This window comes from Abramis brama (assembly GCF_963993115.1).
Source record: "Abramis brama genome assembly, chromosome: 1".
Classification (NCBI taxonomy): domain Eukaryota; kingdom Metazoa; phylum Chordata; class Actinopteri; order Cypriniformes; family Leuciscidae; genus Abramis; species Abramis brama.
Genome location: NC_139963.1, coordinates 32,990,444 through 33,015,378, shown reverse-complemented (window position 1 = coordinate 33,015,378; position 24,935 = coordinate 32,990,444). Strand labels below are relative to the sequence as shown.

General features: G+C 38.6%; 1 protein-coding gene across 2 annotated transcripts in view; it reads right to left on the bottom strand.

The window, feature by feature from the left end:
- The window catches only part of prkcbb (protein kinase C, beta b), a 125,245-nt gene that overhangs the window by 14,851 nt on the left and 85,459 nt on the right, over positions 1-24,935 (bottom strand). For both annotated transcript variants that reach the window (XM_084086772.1, XM_084086771.1), the window contains exons 11-16: positions 22,257-22,348; positions 18,128-18,190; positions 16,772-16,910; positions 14,947-15,027; positions 13,661-13,768; positions 4,932-5,072 (exon numbers count right to left, since the gene is read on the bottom strand). In XM_084086772.1, coding sequence (XP_083942898.1) covers positions 4,932-5,072; positions 13,661-13,768; positions 14,947-15,027; positions 16,772-16,910; positions 18,128-18,190; positions 22,257-22,348 — 624 coding nt within the window. The remainder of the gene's footprint in view (positions 1-4,931; positions 5,073-13,660; positions 13,769-14,946; positions 15,028-16,771; positions 16,911-18,127; positions 18,191-22,256; positions 22,349-24,935) is intronic.

Below are 24,935 nucleotides of genomic sequence, written 5' to 3'. Positions count from 1 at the left end.
CATGAGATGATGGTGTTTCCACAGTGTCTTCTCAAGCTGCTTTTATCCATAGCCATTTACAGTAAAATTATTACAGTGACAGTCTTAACCTGAGGTTATGCACACACGCTATTGTATCTATACGGAGACATACCAAGTTTCAGTAAAAACAGTAATATTGTGAAATATTATTGACCAAAACATTAACTGTGAATAGCTGTTTTCTATTATACTATACTGTGATTGCAAAGCTGATTTACATTACTCCAGTCTTCAGTTTCACATGATCCTTCAGAAATCATTCTAATATGATGATTTGCTGCAAGAAACATTTATTATTATTATCAATGTTGAAAACAGTTGTGCTACTTAATATTGTTGTGGAAACCGTGATACATTTTTTCAGGATTCTTTGATCACTTGAAAGTTCAAAGAACAACTTTTATTTGAAACAGAAATCTGAAAATGTATAAATATCTTCAGTCGCCTTAGAACAATTTAATGTGTCTAATTAATGACCCCAAACGTATATTATAAACATAACTTTATGAATTGTTTAAACAAAATGTTCCCAATCATCCAAAACTACACTAAACAGTTACACACACAAAACAAACCTTAATATAAACTAAAACTAAATTATAATTGTATAATTATATTTGAACTGGAAAAACAAGTGTTGTTTTATAAGGAATATCCATCTAATTGAATCTAAAACAAATGTATTACAATTAGAGGTGGGAAAGCTGGCTGTGCAATTTGGGTTTGGAATAGGTCTCCCAGAAATAATCATATTATCATTCAAGATTATGAATTATCACTGATGTCAAACTTCGCATCCTGCGATAACTTGGTCATTGTCATTTTTGGGGCTCAACTGCATCCGTTCTCATTCACTTTCACTGTACGGAAAGATACCCGGGACATTCTGCAAAATGGTTATTTATATACCTTCTTTGAGTGAACTATCCCTTTAACCAGAGAGATGCATTGATGCATTCACCAAAAAGATCATGCCTGACATCATGCTTCACCATTTAACTGATGATGATCACCAAAACCAGCACCAGTATTAACTTGCATAAACAGTATCAACCTGACAGTATCAGCAAGACATTTCATAATGAATCTGTCACTCTCCTCACCTGGCTTTGATCCCTATTCACCTCCACCCATCATTCCTTTATTTCAGCAGGAGTAGAGCATGACGGACAGTGTGTGTCAATGAAAGGGTGAGACTAAGGTGACCGTGTACAATCTGCACCGACATAGAGAAGGTGCGAGTGACATACAGGAAGTGAGAGTGAGCAGCGCTGGCAGCAACGAGACTGTCAGCGTTCAGAGAGCCGCCCTCCCGTGGCTGGCACACGCGTGCTATCACTGCCAGTCTTGTACCACGTAGGCAACAACAGTCCATCTGCTGCAGAAACAGCCAGAGGCGTTCCACCTAGAGCTGGCTAGCATCCCAAACAACAAATCAATAGTCACTTCTCACCTGCCACCAGATAATTCAACAGCACCAGCAGAGAAATGAAGAGCTCCGTATGGAGGCCGTCCCCTTGTTCTGCTCCAAACCTGAGCTGTAAAGTCACTCTGACTGTCTCGCATCACCTGGGTGCGATTCCCTAATCCACCTCAATGGCATGATCCCTTGCCAGACACTGCTGTCACGCTTAATTTCAGAGCCACAGGCTGTGATGTGTAGAGGGACACTCCATCCAAATCCTACGTCAGACAACTGTGTTTCCCAGCGGAGTGAGATCTGGGCAAGGAGGTGCTCAGCAAACGGGGCAGATTCTAGGGAACAGTCTTCGGTCTACATGTTCTGGACCTTCAAATGCACATAATAGTTTTGAAAAGAATACCTAGTTAGCAGCCTCACTGCCTACATTGGGAGCTGCCTTTTAAGGTGGCATTAAAAAAGTCAAAAGTTAATGATTTTGAATGCTCTAGATGCTCAGGAATCATACAGGAGACTCGAGTTAATCCAATAAATACTGAAGACATGGGAAGTATACATATAGCATATACATTAATGTCATTTTTTGTCATCATTTTTTATTTTGATGAACAATACATTGAGACCAAATCAGACATTATTAGTGATTCAATTCTATTTATTTATTATCTGTATATTCAATTGCATCTATTTTTAGATTATGTTTGCCAACATCTACTTATTCAACCAATTTCGGACCTTTTGGCAAACAATTTTGACTAATCAGATCAGAAGAGTGATTCATTCACGAATCTGGCATCGCTAATTCTGTTTCTAAACAGCTGATAGGAAACACGACACAATTGCTTGAAAAACTGATCAGGGAAAATTACTCTCAGGATAGCATATGGCAATCTCTACTAACACAAAAGAATTTATCAGTATTTTTTTTAACTCAGGCTCATGCCCCAGCAAAAAGGGTCTACAGACATAAAAATAATGATCCATATCGGCCGCAATTTTCAGTATAGCCCTAATTGAATTAATTATATTTATAATCGCATTTCTCTCACATTGTCCGCCATCTTGTATTTTGTTTTCACTGCGCTCATCACAGTGCATTCTGGGATGGCCTTTTTTTCTGGAGCGTGCCTGTGATGCCTTAACACGCTGCCTACGGATGCCTCTTACTAAGTTTTGGAAAAAGTTTATGTGTGCATGTCTTTTTGGTCTCCACATGAGACAAAATTAGTCTCGTTCAGATCCTAATTGCCTTTGATGAAGTTTGCAAATCACGTTATTTGAGTGTCCATCCGGCATGCGGGCATCGTCACGAAGAGGGTCTAAAATCATCCGTCTTTGTGCTCAGCTAATGACACCAGCACACAAACATCCATCTGCTGCCACAGGCAGCAAACGCCACGTGAACACTCCCAATCACACACACACACCTGAACAGTGAGCTAATGTAACTAACTATGCAAGAAAGCCTGAAAAACCGAAGACAGGAATGATTTCAAGCAGAAAATTCTGCAAAAAGGATGTTGACTTTGTCTCCAGATTATTCATGTTCAAGTTTAGCCATAGTAAAACGTATGCAGTGGTATTAAATTGTGAAATTATCGTACAATTATCGTAAAATAAAAATGAAATGACAAAAATAGCACAGTGTTGCAATTGATTATGAGACAAGCAAGAACCAATGACGTTTAATGTCAAACACATTGCTCTGTTTGGACATACCGACCAACCTGACCCAGCAACATTGGCTCAACCAATGGTGTGATTTTGGAGGTAGGACTATCCGTCTAATGGAAGAAAGGGTGTGTGTCAAGAAAACCTGTTTGAAAACAGTCATTATTTCTTTTGCAATTCCTTTTGGTGACACTAGTGGCACAGAAATGACACACTTGGCTTCACATTTACTACTTCAACTAAAACTAAAGCATTCAATTCAAGTGCTAAAATAAAACTTGAGACAATCAACAGGACAATCTGTTCTCAATGATTGTGCTGAGACCTCATAACCAGGAAGGCACTGCAGAAAGGAGATCACTTCTGAGGCCAGTCTGAGTCCGAGCAGAAGGTCAGGAAGGCTGACGTGGAGGGAAGCACAATGCAGCACTGCCTGGGCAATGCCTGCTCCATCTGACAGCTCGCACACACACACACACACACGCACACACACAAGAGAAGCTGTACTCATTAAGGATCTGACTGAGGCTGACAAACGCGCCTCAGTTCGGCCAGACAAAGCTAAGATGCTACTGTGCCTCTTGCTGTGGTGTGTAAGGAGGACATACAGGCTCCTCATTACACCCGACTGCTCTCCACTGCCCTGAAAGTTTTACTTGTCATCTCTGTGCTACAGTACAATTTGACAACTTTGACACTGGCTTCAAAAACTACATGTCCAGTTGGCCAGTTTGTTATGGGTCATTTAATTTGATTTACAGAAGTAAGACATTTTCCTGGATTAACATCCTTTGCTGGTCCTGAGACAACATCCATATTAACCAATCACAGCTCTCTGATTATAGGCTTAGGTATCTAGACTGCAGCAGGGTTGAGTGAAATTCAGAATTTAGAAAAAGGAATTCGATAAAAATTTCAATTGAATTGAGACCGACATGATGTTGAACTGGAATTTGTATTAGAATGACAGGAAGAATTTTCTGTTGCAATTTGAAGAAACACAAGTGAGTTTAACTTCAATTATTTCAAAACAAGGAATACTTGGAATTTAATCCAATACAAGTTTTGTGACAAAACATAAATAATTACATTTATACATTTACAAATAATTCTCATTTATTCCCTGAAATGCATAATTTGTTGATACTTTGATTTCTTTAATACTATGAAATGTCAGCCAACTATAGTAAACAGATCCTATTTTTGCCACATATTAAAAAAACAAAATGTCCACGTTTTCAGATTTATAACAGATTTTTTACAGTCAAACTGTCAAATTTTCAATCTAGTGAATATATATTATTTTGCATAAACTACAACATTCTAGGAAAGATGTTATTTCACCATAAAAAAATCTGAAAATTAATTAATTAAATATTTATTAATAAATAAATAAATAAATAAATAAATTAAATATAATGAAAAAATTAATAAATTATAAAATACAAATGTCTACAGGTGACATTTCAAATATTTCTTATCCAATTTAAATTATACTTCCTGATATTCAAATTCAAATTCAGTTCAAACTGAGTAACTGATGAGTTTAAATCAAGTTGAGGTCAGATTGGGTTTAGGAATAGTCATTAGGGTTGTTAATGTTGATGCAATGCTGTCTTACTCTGGCAAATCATGTCATGCATTACATGTTAAGTATTGGGCTAAGAAAGATAAAAAAGATAATGAAACTCCAATTTAGACTCAATTCTGAAATAACCACCAGTGTTCCAGATCACAGAAACACACGAGGAGTGAATGCGAGCAAGAGAGAGAGAATATGTGTTTGTGTGTTAGAGGGGAGGTGATTGGCTGGACTTACGGCCTTTGGTTTAAATGGTGGCTGAACTTCCTTGTTCTCCAGCTTCTCCCAATCCATGTAACGGAAGAAGCCGTGTTCCCTGATGTCTCTCTCACCCTCAGGGCCACAGCCCAGACGCTTTCCTGGGTGTTTGGTCATCAGCTGAAACAGTACAGAGAAGAGAGGTGAGAGGACCACTAGGTATATAGTATGGCTGTCAATTGCTTAAGAAATAATCAAATTAAATAGATGATATACAGAATAATTAAATCAAGTTAATCAGAAATAAAAGCATATCTATATTTTCTTTCTGACAAAAGACATTTACATTACAGGATGAGCAGAGAGTAGTTTCTAGCTTAGTACATAAATTATGTATGCCGCATGATACATTTTTCACTAATATATTTAAATTAATCTGCATGTATATTTAACTATATTATATTAATATGCAACACACAGAGCTCAAATATTTAGCTCAAAATGCAGCCAGGATACCTGCGATACTGTAGATTGGCCTCACTCACTCACGATTATTGAACAAAAGAGTTTTGTTCAATAATTTTGTTTTATGGGTCAAAAATACATGTTCCATTAATATCCCTGGAGGGCGTAAAACTAAATCCAGAGAAATGAGAATGTCGTTACATTTTTTAGTTCAAATAATTGTTACTTTGCAACCTTTGTTTTAGCACAGCTTCTTTTCATCAGCTTCCTCCGCACACCCAACTCTCTCCATTTTTCCCCTTCACCGACAGCTATTTTATTCCCCAGCAGAACATGCTATGTTGAATATAACAAAATCGTTTGGATATTTTATTCCAGTGAGTGACTTTAGCGTGTGTAGGAGAGATTAGGCGAGGGGAAAAACAACTTGCCGCTTCTTCTTCAGCGCCTCAGTGCGCATGAAAAATTGATGGCAGCAGAGAAAGTCTTTCCAGGCTCTTGTAAGGCACAGGTGGAGGTGGTGGTGAAGTGAGGGAGATGAAGGTCTCTGCTGACTGGTAGAGCCTTAACCCTCAGTGGATCAGGAAGGGGCTGGGTCGGGGCCGGTCGGGATGGGTTGGATCAATCCCTGACCCGAGATGCCTTCTGGAGTCATGGCGCTTGCTAAGAGGCGTGTGCTCCACTGCCCTCTGAAGCTTTGTCATCATTGTCATCATTAATGTATACAGCAGGGGCCAGGACTCACTGTGTGGCAGTGCTGACATGTACAGCTGGGCCATGCTGCCACAGAGACACAGCTGGCTGATTCTTTCTCTCCATCCATATGTCCATCCATTCAAATATATCTATCTATTCAAAACACACATCCCGCCTCTTGTTTCATTCGCAAATCGGTCTGTACGAACAACATAATGGTGTTAATGGGACGACCAAGTACGTAAACAACTCAGCTACTTCGATATCACCGATTTAGGTCACAATCAAACTTGAAATGGCCTGAAAACATGATGACTGTGGGTATTTTTTTTTTGGTGAGAAATCAGCTTGGTGAAATTAAAGGTACATCTTCGTGTCTGTGACCAGGGTTTACCGAGCTTGATGACTGATGAAAATAAGTTGACTATTAAAAAGAACAGAGGAACACCAGTTCACAAATAAAATTAATTGTTTAAATTGTTACTGCCTTAACCTATTATTTTGGAATAGATGTAAAAATGCTTTAAAAAAAACAAAACTAAATTGATGAAATTTAAACTTGGTTTTAATAAACAGAACATTACTACCTACATAGTTTTATGTAAAAATACAAAATAGAACTGTTTTTTTATTTTTTTTATTTAATGTTTAACTAGGGAAATGTGATAACATTAAGTATAACTGGGACATGAATTTACATTTGATTTATAAAAAACCTTCCTACCCATCCATCCATCCATCTCTCATTTTCAGCTTGTTTCTGTACAGCTGACCGCTCATATTTCACAGCTGTCCCGCTCTGAACATCAGAGCTGCTGCAATCTGACAGTGCAATTCAGGAGAGGCTCTAGAGGCCGACTGAAGCCAAAAACACAAGTGACCTGCAGCATCAGAGTCAAGTCAAGTGCTTTATCTCTCCCTCCTGGCCTTCTTCAGCCCTCTACACAGAAGTGTGGCAGGAGTGCTCTTCAGAGAATTCAGCACCGATGCTCTTAAACTTTATCTCTGGGCTAGTGACGGTGACTCGGTTGGTCACATGAAAGACAGACAGCAATAGAAACCTATGGGATGTTTTGCCTCATCACTGTCTTTTCAAATGAACCTAAGATGGATCATGACCAAGGGTTCACTCTTACAAGTAAATATTTTTCAATGGTTTTTGAACTAATAAAGTTCCATTACTTTTCTGGTCTTTCATGGTACTGGGATAAGAATTCATAATGGATAAGGATTCAACAACAATAAAAAAAAAGAAAAGAAAAAACTAATATACTCTATATATGTGTCAGGATCCTGCTCTTACTGTCTTGTCTGTTTTGTCATTGTTTAATGTTTCCTTGTTGGTTTTGTGTCTGAGCACATGGCTCTGTCTTTGTTTGTGTTTGCCATGTGCTCCTCTTGTCCTGCCTCCTTGTTTTCTGTTACCACGCCCCCTTGTTTAGTTCTCGTCTTGCCCTCATGTCACTAATTGTGCTCACCTGATCCTCATGTGCTTTGGTCCCTTTCATTAATGGTGCTCACCTGATCCTTATGTGCTCTAGTCCCTTTATATTGTGCTTCTTTTCCTCTTGTCTTTGCTGGTTCGTTTTGGTGTGTTGTCTGTGTTCCATGTGTGCATTAAGTTTCCACAGAAATTGACAACCTCTGAGATCGTTTGGAGTTATCGTCATTCTGGTTCCCGTTTGGCTTCCACTCAACATTATTCACACCACTCATCCTCTCCGTTGTTTGATGTCCTGGTCACCCGCCTGCTAAATGTGGTGTTCTGAGTATCCTCATCTGTACGAATTGTCCATAATAAACTGTTTGCTCTCTGTTCATTCTGCGTCTGGGTTCTCTCTCTTTAAACCGTGACAATATGTATTTTATGTAGGTACATTGGAGCCACAGCTCTATTGGAAAATAATCATTCTAGAATGATTGCAGTGATTTTGTGCATCTGCAAAGATAACAAAATAATAAATACTTTTTACTCTGTCACTTTGTTGGTGCAGGGCAGAACAATTTGGGAACAGTTTGAAATATTTTGGTGTTCAAGGAAAAACCAACTCAAACAGTATAAAAAAAATCTCTGGTTCAAAATATCAAACGTGTTTAATATGTGTCGACTCAAATCTAGATCAGCTTTGACTTTTGGCAAATAGCATCAACGTGTCCATACTATAAATCAAGTAAAAATCTGAGCAAAAGTCATATAGTGTATTCCAGCCTTTACTCTACACCAAGCTTCACCTTCAAAGATCAATTTCTGATATAAAACAGAGCAAAACTATTCCCAAACTTATAATTTTACTCATTTTTAAAGGACAAATCCAGTGAAAAATGAACCTAGAGGTAATTAACACATGGTTACCGAGTCGATCGTTCCCTGCGATGCGTTTTCATGAAAATCGAATGTATAGAGTTTTATCTTTATAAACAGATTAGCTCATAACACTAGTATATGGGGCACAGAGTAAGTAAAAGTAAATCGCTAGTTAATACCACTAACAAGGCTCAAAATAGCCTCACACTAACACGGTAACATAATGAGGGTCCCTACATGCAAACCGAAGCATTGAGAACACTGTAAGTGTACAGACAGTTTAATAAGAAGATACTTTATAAAGACAGTACATTACGCGTTTACAGACAGGTGTCATCTTGGAAAACAGTCTCGACTAATCGAGCCACGAACGCCGTGCTACGTTAGATTTCACTATGCGTAATTCCTATCGACCAGCTCACTTAGCACGGCGTTTGTGACTCGATTAGTCGAGACTGTTTTCCAAGATGTTCTCAATGCTTCGGTTTGCATGTAGGGACCCTCATTATGCTACCGTGTTAGTGTGAGGCTATTTTGAGCCTTGTTAGTGGTATTAACTAGCGATTTACTTTTACTTACTCTGTGCCCCATATACTAGTGTTATGAGCTAATCTGTTTTTAAAGATAAAACTCTATACATTCGATTTTCATGAAAACGCATCGCAGGGAACGATCGACTCGGTAACCATGTGTTAATTACCTCTAGGTTCATTTTTCACTGGATTTGTCCTTTAAGACATTTCCACATCTGGAAATCACAATTTTTAAAATTCCCTTTTTGATCGCAAGGTGTATTATCATCACTTGAGAATGTGAATGATTATGTAATGGCTCGTTCTAACAGTACCTTCTACCCAATGAGGAAAACTCAATAAACAATACATATAAAAGACAAAAGATCTATCTCCACTTTTACATTAGCTACATTTCAACAGCATCAAGAACAGACATTAAGCTGAGCATGCACCAGGATCTACACTCAGATGGTTTGACAGATGGCTCGGGATACCATTGTACTGTCAGTGTATAGTGACAAGCACTTACACAAATACAGCATATGCAAAAAGAAAACGGAAAAAAGAAAAAAGTGAGCGAGAGTCTGTGTGCGAGCTCTAGATTGGCCTTAGTCATGGCGTATCAGCCTGTATCAGGCTTGTGTCCCAAGCCTCTCTCAGCGGTGTGCTGGGCTGTGTTCCATATCAAAGAACCACAGCATCCCACTTTAATCCTATGATATCAGAGCTGTACACTCCATCAACACTGATAATACTCTTCAATTAGCACTCGGAGCACTGCAGTCGCACACATCTGCTGTTGCCGCTGCTGCACAAGCCATTTCAGCAGTACGCCATCCTCTGCCTCTGTCAGCTTCCTTAAACCAGTCCTTAAACGCATCCGGCAGCTTTTTCATTATTTTTTATAGAATTAATATAATGTAATTCAGTTACTTTATCGTCCTCATATGCTGTGTCTCAAAACATATTGAGCTGTCTATCTACACTTACCAAAAAGTACGGCGGTGGTGCCATACCATAGTTATGGTGTCAGATGGTACTTTACGTTTATGCTTTTGGCAGATGCTTTTATCCAAAGTTTATCATTGCACTGCATTCGAACAAATACATTTTATCAGTTAATGAATTACCTGGGAATTGAACCAATGACCTTGGTGTTGCTAGCATCATTCTCTACTGTTTGAGCAAAAGTTTGAGAGATATTTAGGAGAGAAATTAATACTTTTAGTCTGCAAGGATACATTAAACTGTTAATAAGTGACAGTAAAGATAAATAAGTTACAGATGATTTCTATTTAAAATATATATATATATATTTTGAGCTTTCGATTCATCAAAGAATACTGAAAAAAATGGATCACGATTTCTACAATAGAAATATTAAGCACCAGAACTGTTTTCAACATTGATAATGAGAAATGCTTATTAGAATGATTTCTGAATGATCATGTGACACTGAAGACTGGAGTAATGATGCTGATAATTCAGCTTTGCCATCAAAGGAATAAAGTGCATTTTAATATAGAAAACGGTTGTTAAATTGTAATAGTATTTTACAATATTACTGTTTTTACTGTATTTTTGATCAAATAAAGAACGAGACTCATTTTACCGACCCCAGACTTTTGAATGGTAGTGTATGTCATAGTAATGAATGATCACCAAATTAATTTTTGTAAACAGCATTTTTTGGCATTACACCCATGATGCCCAAAAATGCTGTCTAGGTAGGCAGCTTACTACGTTTTTAGACACAGTTATAAAAATATTGTGCATCAATATATACATCACGTCTTACAGAGAGTTTAATACACTCACTGTGCTGTTTCTCTGCAATCTGCCGATGTAAGTGGAACAAATGAATATTCCCTCAGCGGATGTTCTGTGCATAAAAGCCTATATACCCTTCAACTAAAACCCCAGGCTCTTCAGAAGCAAAGAGGAGGATTTGCTTTTTTATGGCAGAATAAGGCATCAACATTTTTATTTCGACAGGTTCAATTTGTCCATCTGTCCTCTGAAAGTCACAAGGCCAGACTAAATTAGTCATTCAATTACTGTGCTGGAAGAACGATTGCTCCGCTTGGTTAAGGGAAATACCTCATTTATATTGCATGGCTCCATTGTAGCTTTCCCGGAAGCGCGGGCGGCAGCGCCACACGCCTAAAGCCGTGCTCGTCCAAACTTACAGGATTTTCCAATCTGTCTTAAATGTCAAGGATTCATTTAGTATTCCTGCTCTATTTTAGGAGATTGTTGTGGAGAGAGGCCTCCAGGATCTGACACACTTGCTGCACTGCAGAATTAAGCTATTAGAGAAGTTCAGCGAGCACTTACAGCAGATCCTATGGAAGAGAGAGGGAGACAGAACTCATCAAGACAGTGAGCTCTGCAGACAAACTGAGGAGAAGACAGAAAGAGGATAAGTCGAGGAAGAAAAAAGTCGACAAGCAGAAAAGACGAGGGTTATCCAGAGCATCTATATCTACGAGAGAAAATAGACGGAGAATGAAAGGATGTAGAAAAGAGAGGCAGAATGAGGGAACAAAGGGAGGAGAGGAGGGTGTCTTTTGTTTATCAGGCTTTACCCAGCAGCATGCTGTATTTTCATGAAGCCAGTCAAAGAGGGGTAGCATTCAGATTCTGAACGCAGAGGGTTGATTCATTATTTAATGCTCACATTAGCATGAATGTATTAGTGCGCAGGTCCCTCCGGAGACACCTGCTCTCACATCTCCCTTTCCACTTTATATTCCAGAACTTGTTGTCCTCCCAATACCAAAGATTTCCATTGTCCTAACTCAAACAAAATGGGTCACCAGACGGCATGCTGGGTAGATGATCAAAGCCCAGGGAAAATCTATGTTGGTGTATCCCATGAACACACGCCCTTTGCATTTATTTAATTTCTTCTGAAATTTAAATAGCTGAATGTTTGAAAATGTATTTTTTTTTTAATTAATTATTATTATTTGTGCATTACGATAATACGAACTGGGAAATTGATTTGAATGGTCCTTGACTTTCTTTATTTTTAATGTTGTTGACAGGTTTTGTGAGATTCACCCAGATAACAGATGTGTCATATCCAAACCACCGCAAGATTGTACCCGCGTCCTCTACGGCACATCCCTGGCTTTCATTTTTCTACAAAACTCTTTTCTCCTTTTCTCAGCAGCCATATGCTCCACCCTGACACCGCAGTGACAAGGAGAAAGAACAGAAACATGTAAAGAATAAGCAAATAGGAGACAGCTCCCTTTTGAGCACTTTTAGGGAATACGCTATACTATTGACTGAGATGCCCCTGACATTCTGAGGCTTTTGTCTGTTTTATTGGGGGGCTTTATCTTCACACACAAAAAACAACAACAACAACAACAAAACAACATTCATATCCTTTTAAAGCCAGCCTAGCCATGCTCTAGTAAAAGCAGGAAACTAACAGAGCTGAGATCCTGGGTCCTGCACACAGCCAAGAGTCATTGGCATTCCCACTGTGTGCCGTCTAAGGCCGTATGTTTGTGTGCTTTTATCTGCAGGAGAGACGATCTCTCAAATAAAGAATTAGATCATGTGTACTCGCTGCTTCACCTGCCAACGCTCGAGTCTTGAGCAGCACTGGCTTGTTAATAACAGAGAGAGAGAGAGAGAGAGAAACAGACAGAACGGGCCATTTTTGAGAGGGTCGTGGCGTGCATATTGAAAGGCTAGGTCAGAGGTTGTGGAATTTTTCAAGGCAGCTGAGAGCGAACTGCTTTGACCACTGCAGTATGAATAAGTGATTCATAATGCATCACATGAGGTCATATAATTACTGGACATTTTCATTCAAAGCAACTTATAGTATGTGAACTGCAGAGACAGTCACCTTGAAACAACTTTCCCAGGGACATGCTTATGAGTTGGACTGAATCGGCACCTTCCCGGCCCATGAGTCAACCTGAACTGAATTTTACCCTTTTGGGTTCACTCAGGCCAAGGGGTCAAGGTGTGGCTTGTTAGCATGATTCTGTTAGCCCCTGCTGGTAGATGCTGTAACTACGAATCTTTCTCCATTGACTGTCATTCAAAAAAGGCATGTATTCTCATGACATAAATTAATGCAATTCTTTTTGAATTATGGTAATGAGAACTGGGTAAATAAAAAGTAACTGTCACAATTCAATTTATATACTCTACTGTTCAAAAGTTTGGGTCCGCATGATTAAAAAAAAAAAAGTTTCTGAAAGAAGTCTCTTCTGCTCACTAAGGCTGCACTTATTTGATTAAGAATACAGTAAAAAAAAAGAAAAAAAGAAAGAAATATTATTACAGCTTAAAATAACTGTTTTCTATTTGAATATATTTTAAAATGCAATTTATTCCTGTGATGTCAACGCTGAATTTTCAGCATCATTACTCCAGTCTTCAGTGTCACATGATATTTCAGAAATCATAATTGCTGCTCAAGAAACATTTATTATTTGTATCAATGTTGAAAATAGATGTACTGCTTAATATTTGGTGCTATACATTTTTTCTAGATTCTTTGATGAGTAGAATGGTTCAAAAGAATTGAAAGAACAGCACATATTTGAAATGTCTTTCCTGTCAATTTCATGCATCCTTGCTTTAAAAAATTATATTTGTTTACATAAAAAAACGTACTAACCGCAAACATTTAAATGCCACTGTATTTGACGACCAAATAATAAAAACAATTCATTTCAACTGGACATTTCCCTGCAGTGTGAGACAGGATTTTGGTCACTGCTTCATGAATGTGATGTATACTGGCTGCTCACCCCTTTGCAGATGGCCACAGCCTCCTTGGACATGGATTTGGGATAGGACACATGGTGCTCCATGATGGACTGAAAAAGCTCGTCCTCATCCTCACCATCAAACGGGGGCTGTGGGAAGAAACAGAGCGAGAAGAGAGGGTTAAGATGATAGGAAGATGCTGTTTGATGTCACTATAAATGGTCGACAATAATAACATGGATCATGTCTCATTTGCTTGCAGTTTTCACTCGTGTTTCTTTAAAGGGGTGGTTGATCATGATTTCACTTATTTAACTTTAAGTAGTGTGTAATGTTGCTGTTTGAGCATAAACAACATCAGTCACGACGCTCAAAGTTCAAAGCAAAGGGAGATATTTTCTTTTAAAGAAATTGATTTTTAAGGACTACAACAAATGGCTGGTAGGGACTACACGACATTCCTCCAGGGTTAGTGACATCACAAACCCTAAAATTTACATAAACTCCCCCGGGAACGCGATTTATAGATTATCATGACAGAATGTGCTAATAAATGACTAGAAGATATCTACACATAAGCTACACAAATTCATCAACTAACCATTCAGAAATGTTGTCTACATGTTGTCACTTCTTCTTGAGTCTCTCCATCTTTGTCTGACGGTTTGAACATAAAAGGCTAAAAGTTTTTGAAATTTTCAGGACACAAGTTGTTGTAGCTCCGCCCCCTGTGCTGGGAGCAGAAGCTCATTTGCATTTAAAGGGACAGACACAAAAACTGTGCGTTTGTGCTCACCCTCAAAAGTGACAATTTTAACATGCTATATAAAAATATCTGTGGGGTATTTTGAGCTAAAACTTCACATACACACTCTGGGGACATCAAAGACTTATTTTACATCTTGTGAAAAGGGCATTATACCACCCCTTTAACATCAGGAATTTGAAAGTCATCACCATAAAAGTGCCTCTTCAAATCTTGTTTATTTAGGGAAGACTAGAGAGAATTACGACGTCCTTTTGTCAGGACAGCTAAGCAGCAGCAGTCTCCGCTGGAAACAATTCAGACTTTTTTCTCTAGTGTTCAAAGCTTGACTTGTTTCAGAACAATTCATAAATAATTGACTGAGCCCGATAGGCATGAAATACTTGCCGTTAGTCTCGGGAGATTTGCAGAGCGTAATTAATAAAAACTGACCTTGAGATAGCGAGAGGTGATTTACTGCAAGCAGCAGAGAGGAAATGAAACAGAGCGAACGAGAGAAGGCCAAGAAGGCACAAATCCCTTGACGTGGGCCTTCTTGATCTGGGTTGTCATAACTCTTACCTGCCCAGCCAGCATCTCGTAGAGCAAAACTCCAAAAGCCCACCAGTCCACTGACTTTCCATATGGCTGGTAAGCGATGATCTGAAACAGACACACACAGAGCGTAAGGCGTAAACAGAACCAATTACAAATGGGTAACACTCCAAGGACAACTGTAATTATTTAAATCAATCCGCACAATCACATGCTGGAGAGTTTCAGAAGCCCTGAAGTGTTCATGGTCTTGCACACAATATGAAACAGCTAAAGCTTTGAGGACTAAATGAACTGAAATCCTTCCACTCCTACAGCGTGTTATGTCTGGGTTTGGGAGTGTGTTGTTGACATGAATCCATCTAAACTTTCTATTACATGATGCTGCCTCTGGGTAACACACCCATTTTCTTTACTGCGAGCACATGACTTATATGAGATAGCAATACAGTGGTTAATATTGAAAGGATGACTTTCAATAAAACAATACAAAGCTTTTCTTGGACATACTGTGTCCTTGTGGTTATTTTAAAATCATCTTTTGGCATATTTTGCTCTGGAGAAATGCCTTGGGAAAAGCTTTTCTTTGTAGATTTTTACATATCAAAAAATAAGATTCACATTTGTTAGTGAGTAAACTCATTTTAAAACATTTAGACATTTACATAAATTATTTATAGGTGATGTGAAACTGAATTAAGTGAATTTGCTTTCTAAAAACAACACCGCATGAGAGAACACAGTCATTATAAAGAAAACTGCAGCTATCATACGCTATGTTTCTTATTCATATTTTTATTATTATTTATTATTAGGTGTCTAACCTATTGGTATTTTACCTGGTATTTAAGTTGAATTATCGATAATGTTAATCTAGAGCAGTTATATTACATTCTGTCATTATGTTAACGGTCCTAAGGACGGTCACACTTAGCACAATAAAAATGTTTTATATTATTGTTCTTTGCCGTTTAACATTTTTAATATTGTAAAACCAGCAAAATGTATAGTCACTAGTATTTAAATCAAATCCTGTATTTGATTCATTTCCTTCTATAGTAGCACAGATTTGCCAACATACCCCATTAATAATCTAATTAACTAGTTATAGAAGGAATATTTAGAGGAGGTCCCTTTATATACCGGTACTACCATTAAAAAATTTGGTGTCTACAAAAGAGATCTATTTTTTAAAAATGCAGTTCTTTTGACCTTTATATATTCAAAAAGATATAACAAAAATCTGCATATTCAGCTGATTTCTGAAGGGTCATGTGACACTGAAGACTGGAGTAATGATGCTGAAAAATTCAGCTCTGACATCACTGAAACAAATTACATTTTAAAATATACTACAATAGCAAAACAGACATTTTAAATCGTTATAATATTTCACAAAATTACAGTTTTTACTTTATATTTGATCAAATAAATGCAGCCTTGGTGAAAAAAAAGACTTCTTTCAAATGAAAGTACCAATCTACCAACTTTTGAACAGTAGAGTAAAAAGTACCTCCTTCAAATATTCTTTTTAAGTATATTTTCTGATTAGTAATGAATTTCTAAACATTATAAATGGTCTGAACAATTCAGACAACTCACTTCCTCACTGAGTCAGCTCTTATGTTGAAGTTTTCATGTATTATCCCAGTCTAAGTACTGACTGGTAAAAGTGGGTAGGTGTGAGACCAAGTACAGGTACAGTAGTGAAGCTCTGGTAGATGTACTACTGCATTAGCAAATGTCCATGAATTATACACACATGAAATATGTAGGCCACTGGCTTTTCTCTCTCATTCAATACTTTGCTACTCATCAACAGACATGTACAGGACCCTTTCGGAGCACTTACCTCAGGGGCGATGTAGTCAGGGGTCCCACAGAAGGTCTTGGTGGTGACTCCATCAAGCATGTTCTCCTTGCACATCCCAAAGTCGGCAATTTTGATATGACCCTCTGCGTCCAACATGACGTTATCCAACTTTAGATCTCTGATGCACAAAGAGGTGAGATGAATCAGTGGGAAATGCAAATGAGCAAGAACAAGGAATGACTGTGAGAATGTGTTATTCAATAATGTTTGAGTTTGTGTTATATTATTATATATATATAAAACATAATATATGTTAGCTAATAGCTAATTAGCTAATAGCAGCTGCTACTGCTAATAGATTGACAGACACACACACTGCTGTGCGCATGTAAGATATGCTGCTGCTGCTGCATGAACAGACATACAGAAATCCACTAGTAGATCTAGGCAGGTGGAGCTGGGGGAGGTGGTGGGTTTCACAGGAAATTTTAACTACCCCACAGCAAACAGTGAAAATATTTCAACACTGATCAAACAATCTCATTGGCTGCACATACGTACACACACACACACACACACGCACATGCACACACGCACACACAAAACACAATATTTAGCTATTCAGCTTTTTTTCCCTAAAGTATTTTACATGAAATACCATATGGATAAATCAGTTTTAAATGATTCACAGAAGATTAATGAATTTACCAACTCTATCGTTGTATTACAATCCAAAACAATATTTAATCATCTTTCTTAAGTCATGAAATTAGTCTAATAGTGCAGACTTAATGGACAAATGGTAATAAAGCATTTAAAATCATTGCAAAATTCATTTACTTTTTTATGTCGCCAGCAAAATCATCTCAACTACACCGCCTATGCAGCTTTACAGGTGAGCTTGATGAAGGAGAAAAAAGGGCTTTGTAAAGAATTCATGAGTGCTGTCTGTTTGCAGTGGAAACATGTTTTGTGTTAACAGACTGGATTACAGCCCTACTTCCTGTTTAGGCCATCGTCCAAGGGCGGACTTGCTGTACTGGTACAATGAAAAAGAATAATGTTTTTTGTAATGTAATGAAACGCAAAACAAGTCAAAACGCTGCATTGTTTCATTAAGATGCAGGTCATTTATTTTAATTTAGTTTAATTAATCACAACCCAAGATATCCAATATTTTTTTTGTCCACAATGTTTTTGTTGTCAATGTTTCACTGGCTGGATGATCGTCACTCAGTTAAACAACAGTACAATAAATTGAATGGACAGTACTTCCATCCCTCAAAGCCTTGTTTTTGTTTGCGTCAAACTAAACACAGCATCGACTTTGTTAGCAAGTCTTTTTCCACTTCTATGTGTGACTAATATGTGTGTTGCTGTCTGGGCTTCACTCACCTGTATATAATGCCCTTCAAATGCAGGAAGAACAAGCCTATGGCAATTTCTGCAGCATAGAACCTAAAGACACACACACATCTGAATCAATATGAACAGCAGAGCACAGGAGATGAATCAGTTTAGCTGCTTTTCTTGGAAAATGTGGATGGTCAAAAGCCGGTCAGATGGCCATTATCACAAAATAAACTCCAACACGAAGTAGAGGGGTCTGCATAGTGTGACGACTGACCAATCAGAATCAAGTATTCCAGAGATCTGCCTAATAAATAATACATAAAAGGTGCGTTTGATAAAGGTGTCTTTTCTGTTGAGAGCACGGAGACTGGGGCTTTGCCCTCGGAAAAGACATAAGAGAGATAAAGCAAGCCAGATATCTGTTATTAATACAAGCATGCAGTAATCTTTTATTTATCAGGTGGCGTGTTTGTCTGTCCCATATTTTAGAGCAAAATTTGAAGAGAATTAGCATCTGTGTTCAGTGACTAATGCAGCTGGGGGTGGAGCAGAAAACAGGCCTCACTACAGAGCCAGATTATGTCAAAAGATAACTTCTGTTTCCAGGCCAGAGCAGCAACTAGCCTTCGGCTATCACCACTCAGAGAAAGAAAAACGAGAGGTGAATTTGCTAAACATTTGCAACACTTTTACAGCTTCATTTGAGCTTCATTTACAAAACTCACCGAGATTTGTCTGCCATAATTAACCCTGTGTTATTACCATTTGCGGTAATTGTTGCTAAATGGCTTTTTGTTTAAAACTAGATGTTTGTGTGTATTTTGTGAATAAATGGTAGCTATATATCAAGATACTGAAAGAATAGGGGAGAAGGAGCAAAGTAAGAAGAAAATCAAGTGTAGCGTCAGTTCTGGCAGGTCTCTCAGCTGATCCATGTCTACCTATAGGAATACGACGCCTATCACAGCATCCATATACAGTATAAGCTCCTTTAGTATTATCAACAGCTATCGCGTTTCTCAGGAACTAATTACCCTCCTCCATCCCCAGCTCCTCCTCTCGTCCAGTCAGGATTTGGCATTCTGATTCCCCTTCTGATTCCCCTTTGAATCAGACTAAAATCTCGAATTATGTTGTACATTAAAATCTTGAATTAATGATATCTGCAATACATTCATGTTGGTTCTGTTCTGTTTACCCTAAGGGGGGTTATTGCTGCTCTCCCTGCTCTTATCCATGCTATAGGCTGCATGGATACACAGGGAGTTCTTGCCCAGAACACACCCATACCGCCAATCCTAACTGTATGCTAATTGTCAATCGTATTTGACGATTGTGGTCCTGACAGAAATAGTAATTATGGGGCCTTTCACACTGGCCACGTTTGCTGTGGTCCGAGTCTGGATTCACACTCGATTTTATCGAACCCTGGTGCAATTGCGTTCATCTTGCATCAGCACACACACACAAAAAAAGAAAAACAGAACAGGTTAATTTATTGTGTTTTTTTAAATTAATTTAGTGCTATTATGAGCAGCAGAGTGATCGACACTTGGGTTTACTGTTTGTGCGTAGCATGAAGGCAGCATTCTGATGCTTGCAAACAGACTCTTTTGAGAAGACAGCAGATTTCAAGCCATTTATTCGCTGCACTTGTTGCACTCACTCTACACGATGACACTGCACGCTCACTTTTGCTCGTATCCAATGTAAACCATCACACTCCTACAAGCGTTTTGTTGAATTAGTGTTGAATTGGTTGCTTTACTTCCCAAACAAGTGTGAACCGATTCACATTCATATTCACACTCCTACAGGTAGTCTCGGGTTCGGTACCCCGGTGCGCTCCAGGGTCTGCATGACAGCTTTCACATTACCGATTTTCCATACGAACCGTGCCCAGTTTCGAACTAAACTGCCAGTGTAAAAATATGCTGTGTCTCACAATCAAATAAGACTGACTCTCATTATGTCTTAATACAGACAAATAAAAGCCCCTACAACCATTGTGGGATTTTGCTTGTGGAAACCTGGATCTATTCCATTACCAACAGCTACAACATGCCGCAATCATTGCAATGCTGCAATCAAGCAGGTCCTCCAAGTCATTGGACGCTTATAACCCTGACCTTTGAACTGTGCTGCATATCATATCCAACACATTGACAATGTGGCTCTCCTCCACAGAGATGGGCTAATTCTTTATGATAAAGGGCAGACAGCAAGCTGAAAGCAAAGCAAATAGAGATGAAGCTTGTTAGATGTGGAGACAGAACGCGGTTCTGAGAGGAGATTGCCGCAAAGGTCAGCTCAGTCATCTACTGCCAAGGTGCTGCCCATACTGAGATCATCCTCAAACGCCTGTCTATTTGCCGTTGGTTCTTTCTTTCTTCAAATTAGTTACAGGGTGGTTCACAGGAATTTCAGCTTGTATGTGATGACTTTAAATAATTTCAGGCATCAGATTATATGACTTGCGATTGTGCTTTATGAATGCAAAATGCTCCGGGTTCACTTTAATAGTAGGAGAACTAGTTTATCTTTTACAAAAAAATTGAGAGTAAGAGTAGGGGTGTAAGATATTGACATATTTTCTTAGATTTTGTCGATAACAATAATTAGACGATATTCTGCTGAGTGTGTTTTTGTGCTGGTACCTTCGCTGGTTTAGGTCTGTCATGGACATATAATTCCCAAAGCTCATATTCATTCATATTTCATATTCTTCATATTCTGTGTGGTGGTGGTTAGTTTACAGCAGTGACAGACACTAACATTTCTAGGGGCATTTTGACCTTTTTTTTAACCTTTAGATATTAGTACACATCTTCTATGTCAAGGTCTTACATTTAATCAATACATATTATATAATAAGACAATATAGAGCTATTACCAATAAAATTAAATCAGAATCAACAAAATGCAAAAGTTCATGCGACTGATTCATTCAGGAACAAAGCAAGTGACTGTCTTCAAGAATGAGTCATTGAATTATTGACTCATCAGATTCATTTAAAGCACATAACTCATTCAGTAATGAAACACTGCTGTGTGTTGCTACATAACACACAATGGTTAATCTATGGTTTTGTTTAGAACTATTTTCATTGGTGAAATACAGACAATACTAACAATATTGTGTCTAAAAGTCACAATATTATCTTCTTTTTTATTGAACTGTTGATCATGCTGATGAACACAGTCATTCTGATATCCGGGAAAACGGCACTGTTGCTCATGTGATGTTGCTAAACTATGGTATAAATATAAGACATAAACTCACACAGGGGCATTTTTGCCTCCATATCTTGAATTTTGGGGTCATTCTAACTGCATTCTACTATGCTACTTTATGCACTGAAAGAGTCCACTATCAAGTGTGTTTGTTTGGTTTTTGCAAAATGGCCATTGATAATGTCATCTCGCACATCGTTAAAACAACAATTACCTTATTACCATAGATTAAACATATTGCACACATTTTTCATCTCATCTCATCTGCCTCAACTCAACACCTCAACAAACCACAGGAGAGAGATGAATAGATGGTTAGATCTGCAGAAATAGAGATTAAAAAAAAGAAGAGTGAAAGAGAAAGTCAAAGATGGTGAGAGCAGGTTGACCTGGCTTTCGTACACCTACAGTAATTACAAATTATGCTGAGTAGACACCTCATTTCTCCAACAGGAGGGCACTGAGGAAGAGGAGGAGGAGCGACAGCAGAAAGAGTGGCCCAAACTAGTTTGAGGTCACTTAAGTGACAACACTGCACAGCAGGAATTTTTTTCTGCCCTTTGAATGTCCCTCCTTTCCCCCCATCATCTGACAATAACAAGGAGAGCTCCTGTTCATTATACAGTGTGTGCTACCTAAATACTTTACTTTAACCACATTCAGCTAACAGACACACATTGGTGAGCTCATCAATTAACTAATCAGTGAGCTCATGGTGAAATAATCAGTTAGCTGATTGAACAGCTTATCAGTGAGTTCAACTGTGAACAAGTTTTGTGAAGTCAACATTTAACTTTGGTGAGCTCACCGGCCCTTTTCCCTCAAAAGGATCATTGGTCAGTAACGTTTTGCTTTTGATTTGACTCTGAAAATTCCACATCTTTGCAGTGTAGCCACTTGATGATGCTATGCGGAGACAGAGATGAGAGCTACTCACACAGCGTGGGGCTCCTTAAACTTCCCGACCTGCTGGATATGGTACATGAGATCCCCTCCATTGATGTATTCCATGACAAAGTACAGGCGGTCCTGAAGACACAGAGACAGTAGATTAAGAGACAAACACAGGACAGCTGAGAATAGATGACAGAAGGTAAGACAGATGAATTCTCTTGTAACATCCAGCTGAATATAGAAAAGTTACAGAAAAGGTTTTTTTTTTCTTTTTTCGTTTTCCCTTTGATCAATATTTTAGTTTAGATGTGTGTAAACAGATATTTTAGAATAAAATAGGACAGAATAGTAGGTATGAAAATTTAACAATTCTGGTACCAATGAATCCTTGATGATTCCTTTAGTACAACAGAACACAGTTCTGTAAGAGTTATGTTTAGTTTAATTGTGTTTTGGTTTAGTTTTCCCTGTTCCTGTTTGCCTGAGTTCTCATTCATTGTTAGTCGCCATGGTTTCTAATTTGAGTTACACACCTGTTCCATGTTATGTTGGTTAGTCCCTGTATACGAGCACCCACGGAATATAGATCCATTGATTTTAACCAATACAAAATCGACTGCAGCTTTCAGACACGATTATCTTCACCTTTTTTTTATAGTTTATTTGAGGCCGGTTCTATTCTATGGCGTTATTTAAATGACAAATATCGAGAGCGGAGTGTGGAGTGTGGGCACCCACCGGCAGAAACATAAATCGGCGCCTATGCCTGTACGTATTTAAGTCCTTAGTTCCCTCTGCTCATTGTTCGTGTGCCATTTATGTTTGTGTGGTTGTACTATTATTACTCTGCAGTCTCCAGCATTTTACTAGTTTGACTGTAAATAAAAGCTTTTCTGTGGTATTCCCCTTTATCGTACGATTACTGCAGCCACATTGTTACAGGTTCTTGGTTCAATTTGAATTGGACAGGACAAAAGTAATCATTTACAGTTATTCAGTAACTGTAGAGCTGTTCTGTTTTTGATTCACTGAAAACAAAAAGCTCATAAGCATCATTAATTTGGGAATTTGACGGATTAGTCATGCTGCATGTTTTTGATTAATTGACATAAACACATTCAGGTATCTGACAACAATAAAGAAACAGAACAGTTATGCAGAGTGGTTCATAACTGTTTGACTCACACTAAAAATCTAGTCAACCACTCAGGAATTGGATTACACTGGTCACGCTGTATATTTTTGATTCATAAGAGTCATTAATTTGGGAATTGGATGGAATTAGTCATGCTATGTATATATATATATATATATATATATTTAGCTTTACTGTCACTCAACCCCCTGCAAAAACATTTACTTTTAGTGACCTATAAGACATTTTAACACATCCACAACAAATCCCAGAGCCAAAATCCAGAGATCAAAACACACTGGACGTCTTCATATCTGCAAGTTTCAGCCACATTTTCCCTGGGCTCCATTTTATTGGCTTTCTTCCTGTAATGATGAGGCTTATTTTGCATCAGTTGCGGGTGGTGTAATTTCCTGCAGTAGTGGTGGTGTGTGTTTGTGTGTTTGTTTGTGTGTGTGTGTGTGTGATGGTCAGGGGAATTAGAGTCAGGGAGGATTAAGAGACTGAAAGTGATGAAGAGTGCGAGAGGGACAGGGACTGCTAGGCAGCAGTGCTTAAAGGAGGTCCCATCACTGTCAGGAAGGAAAGAGGGAGGGCGGGAAAGAGTCTTTACCTCACTCCACTACACACCAACTACCTAAACCCCCACAACTACAACACATCACCATACAAAACCGCACACACACACACACACACACACACACACACACACACACACACACACCTGACTTACTCCCCATTATAGGCTTGAGGATAATCTACATGACTGCAGCTGTTTTGCTGTCAAATACCTCCTGTGACTGATCCCCATCCATAAAGAAATTCCCTCCCATCACCCCGCTTGGGTATCTTGCCACTAACCAGGCTTTATTTGCTCTTAACGAACGTGCGTGCGAAGGAGGAGATGATTTAGAGACGTAGCTTCGTTTGAGATCCAATGCGTTTCCAGAAAAATCAGGCATAATAGAGCTTTAGCCGCATGACGTCACAATCTTTTCCTCCCCCAGAGTCTCATTGGTTTCTGACTCAGTACTCTCTATCCTTTGACTCTCATTTCCTGTCACGATTTCTCCGTCTCTTGCTATCTTGCTGTCGGTGACAGGGGCTCATGCGGCGCTCAGTAGGATGTTGAGAGATGGCGATGCTGCCTGTCACGGCTCTGCTGCGGCCACAGATGAGTGTGTGGCACGCTGCCCCACTGTGAGCATGTCACATTCACATGACCACACACACACACACACACACACACACACCATTCTTGTCGATGTACAAATGACTGCAGTCTCTAAGCACCGTGTGGGGGATGGGAGGGATGGATTCTAGTGTGTGTGTGTGTGTGTGCACGCGTGTGTATGTTTGGTCACATGCTAAAAAATGAAAGAATACAAAGTGACGTGTGCCCGCGTTTATGCTTATGTCAAAGAAGAGATGAGAAGAGAAAAGTTGAAAAGAGAATATTTGAGACTACAATAAAAGAGACAAGAACAGAAGAGACAAGACTACAACAGAAGAGATTATGCGAGAAGAAAAGAGGCGGGAAGAGAGAGGTGAGAAAAAAAGAGAAGAGACCAGACAAGAAGAGAATAG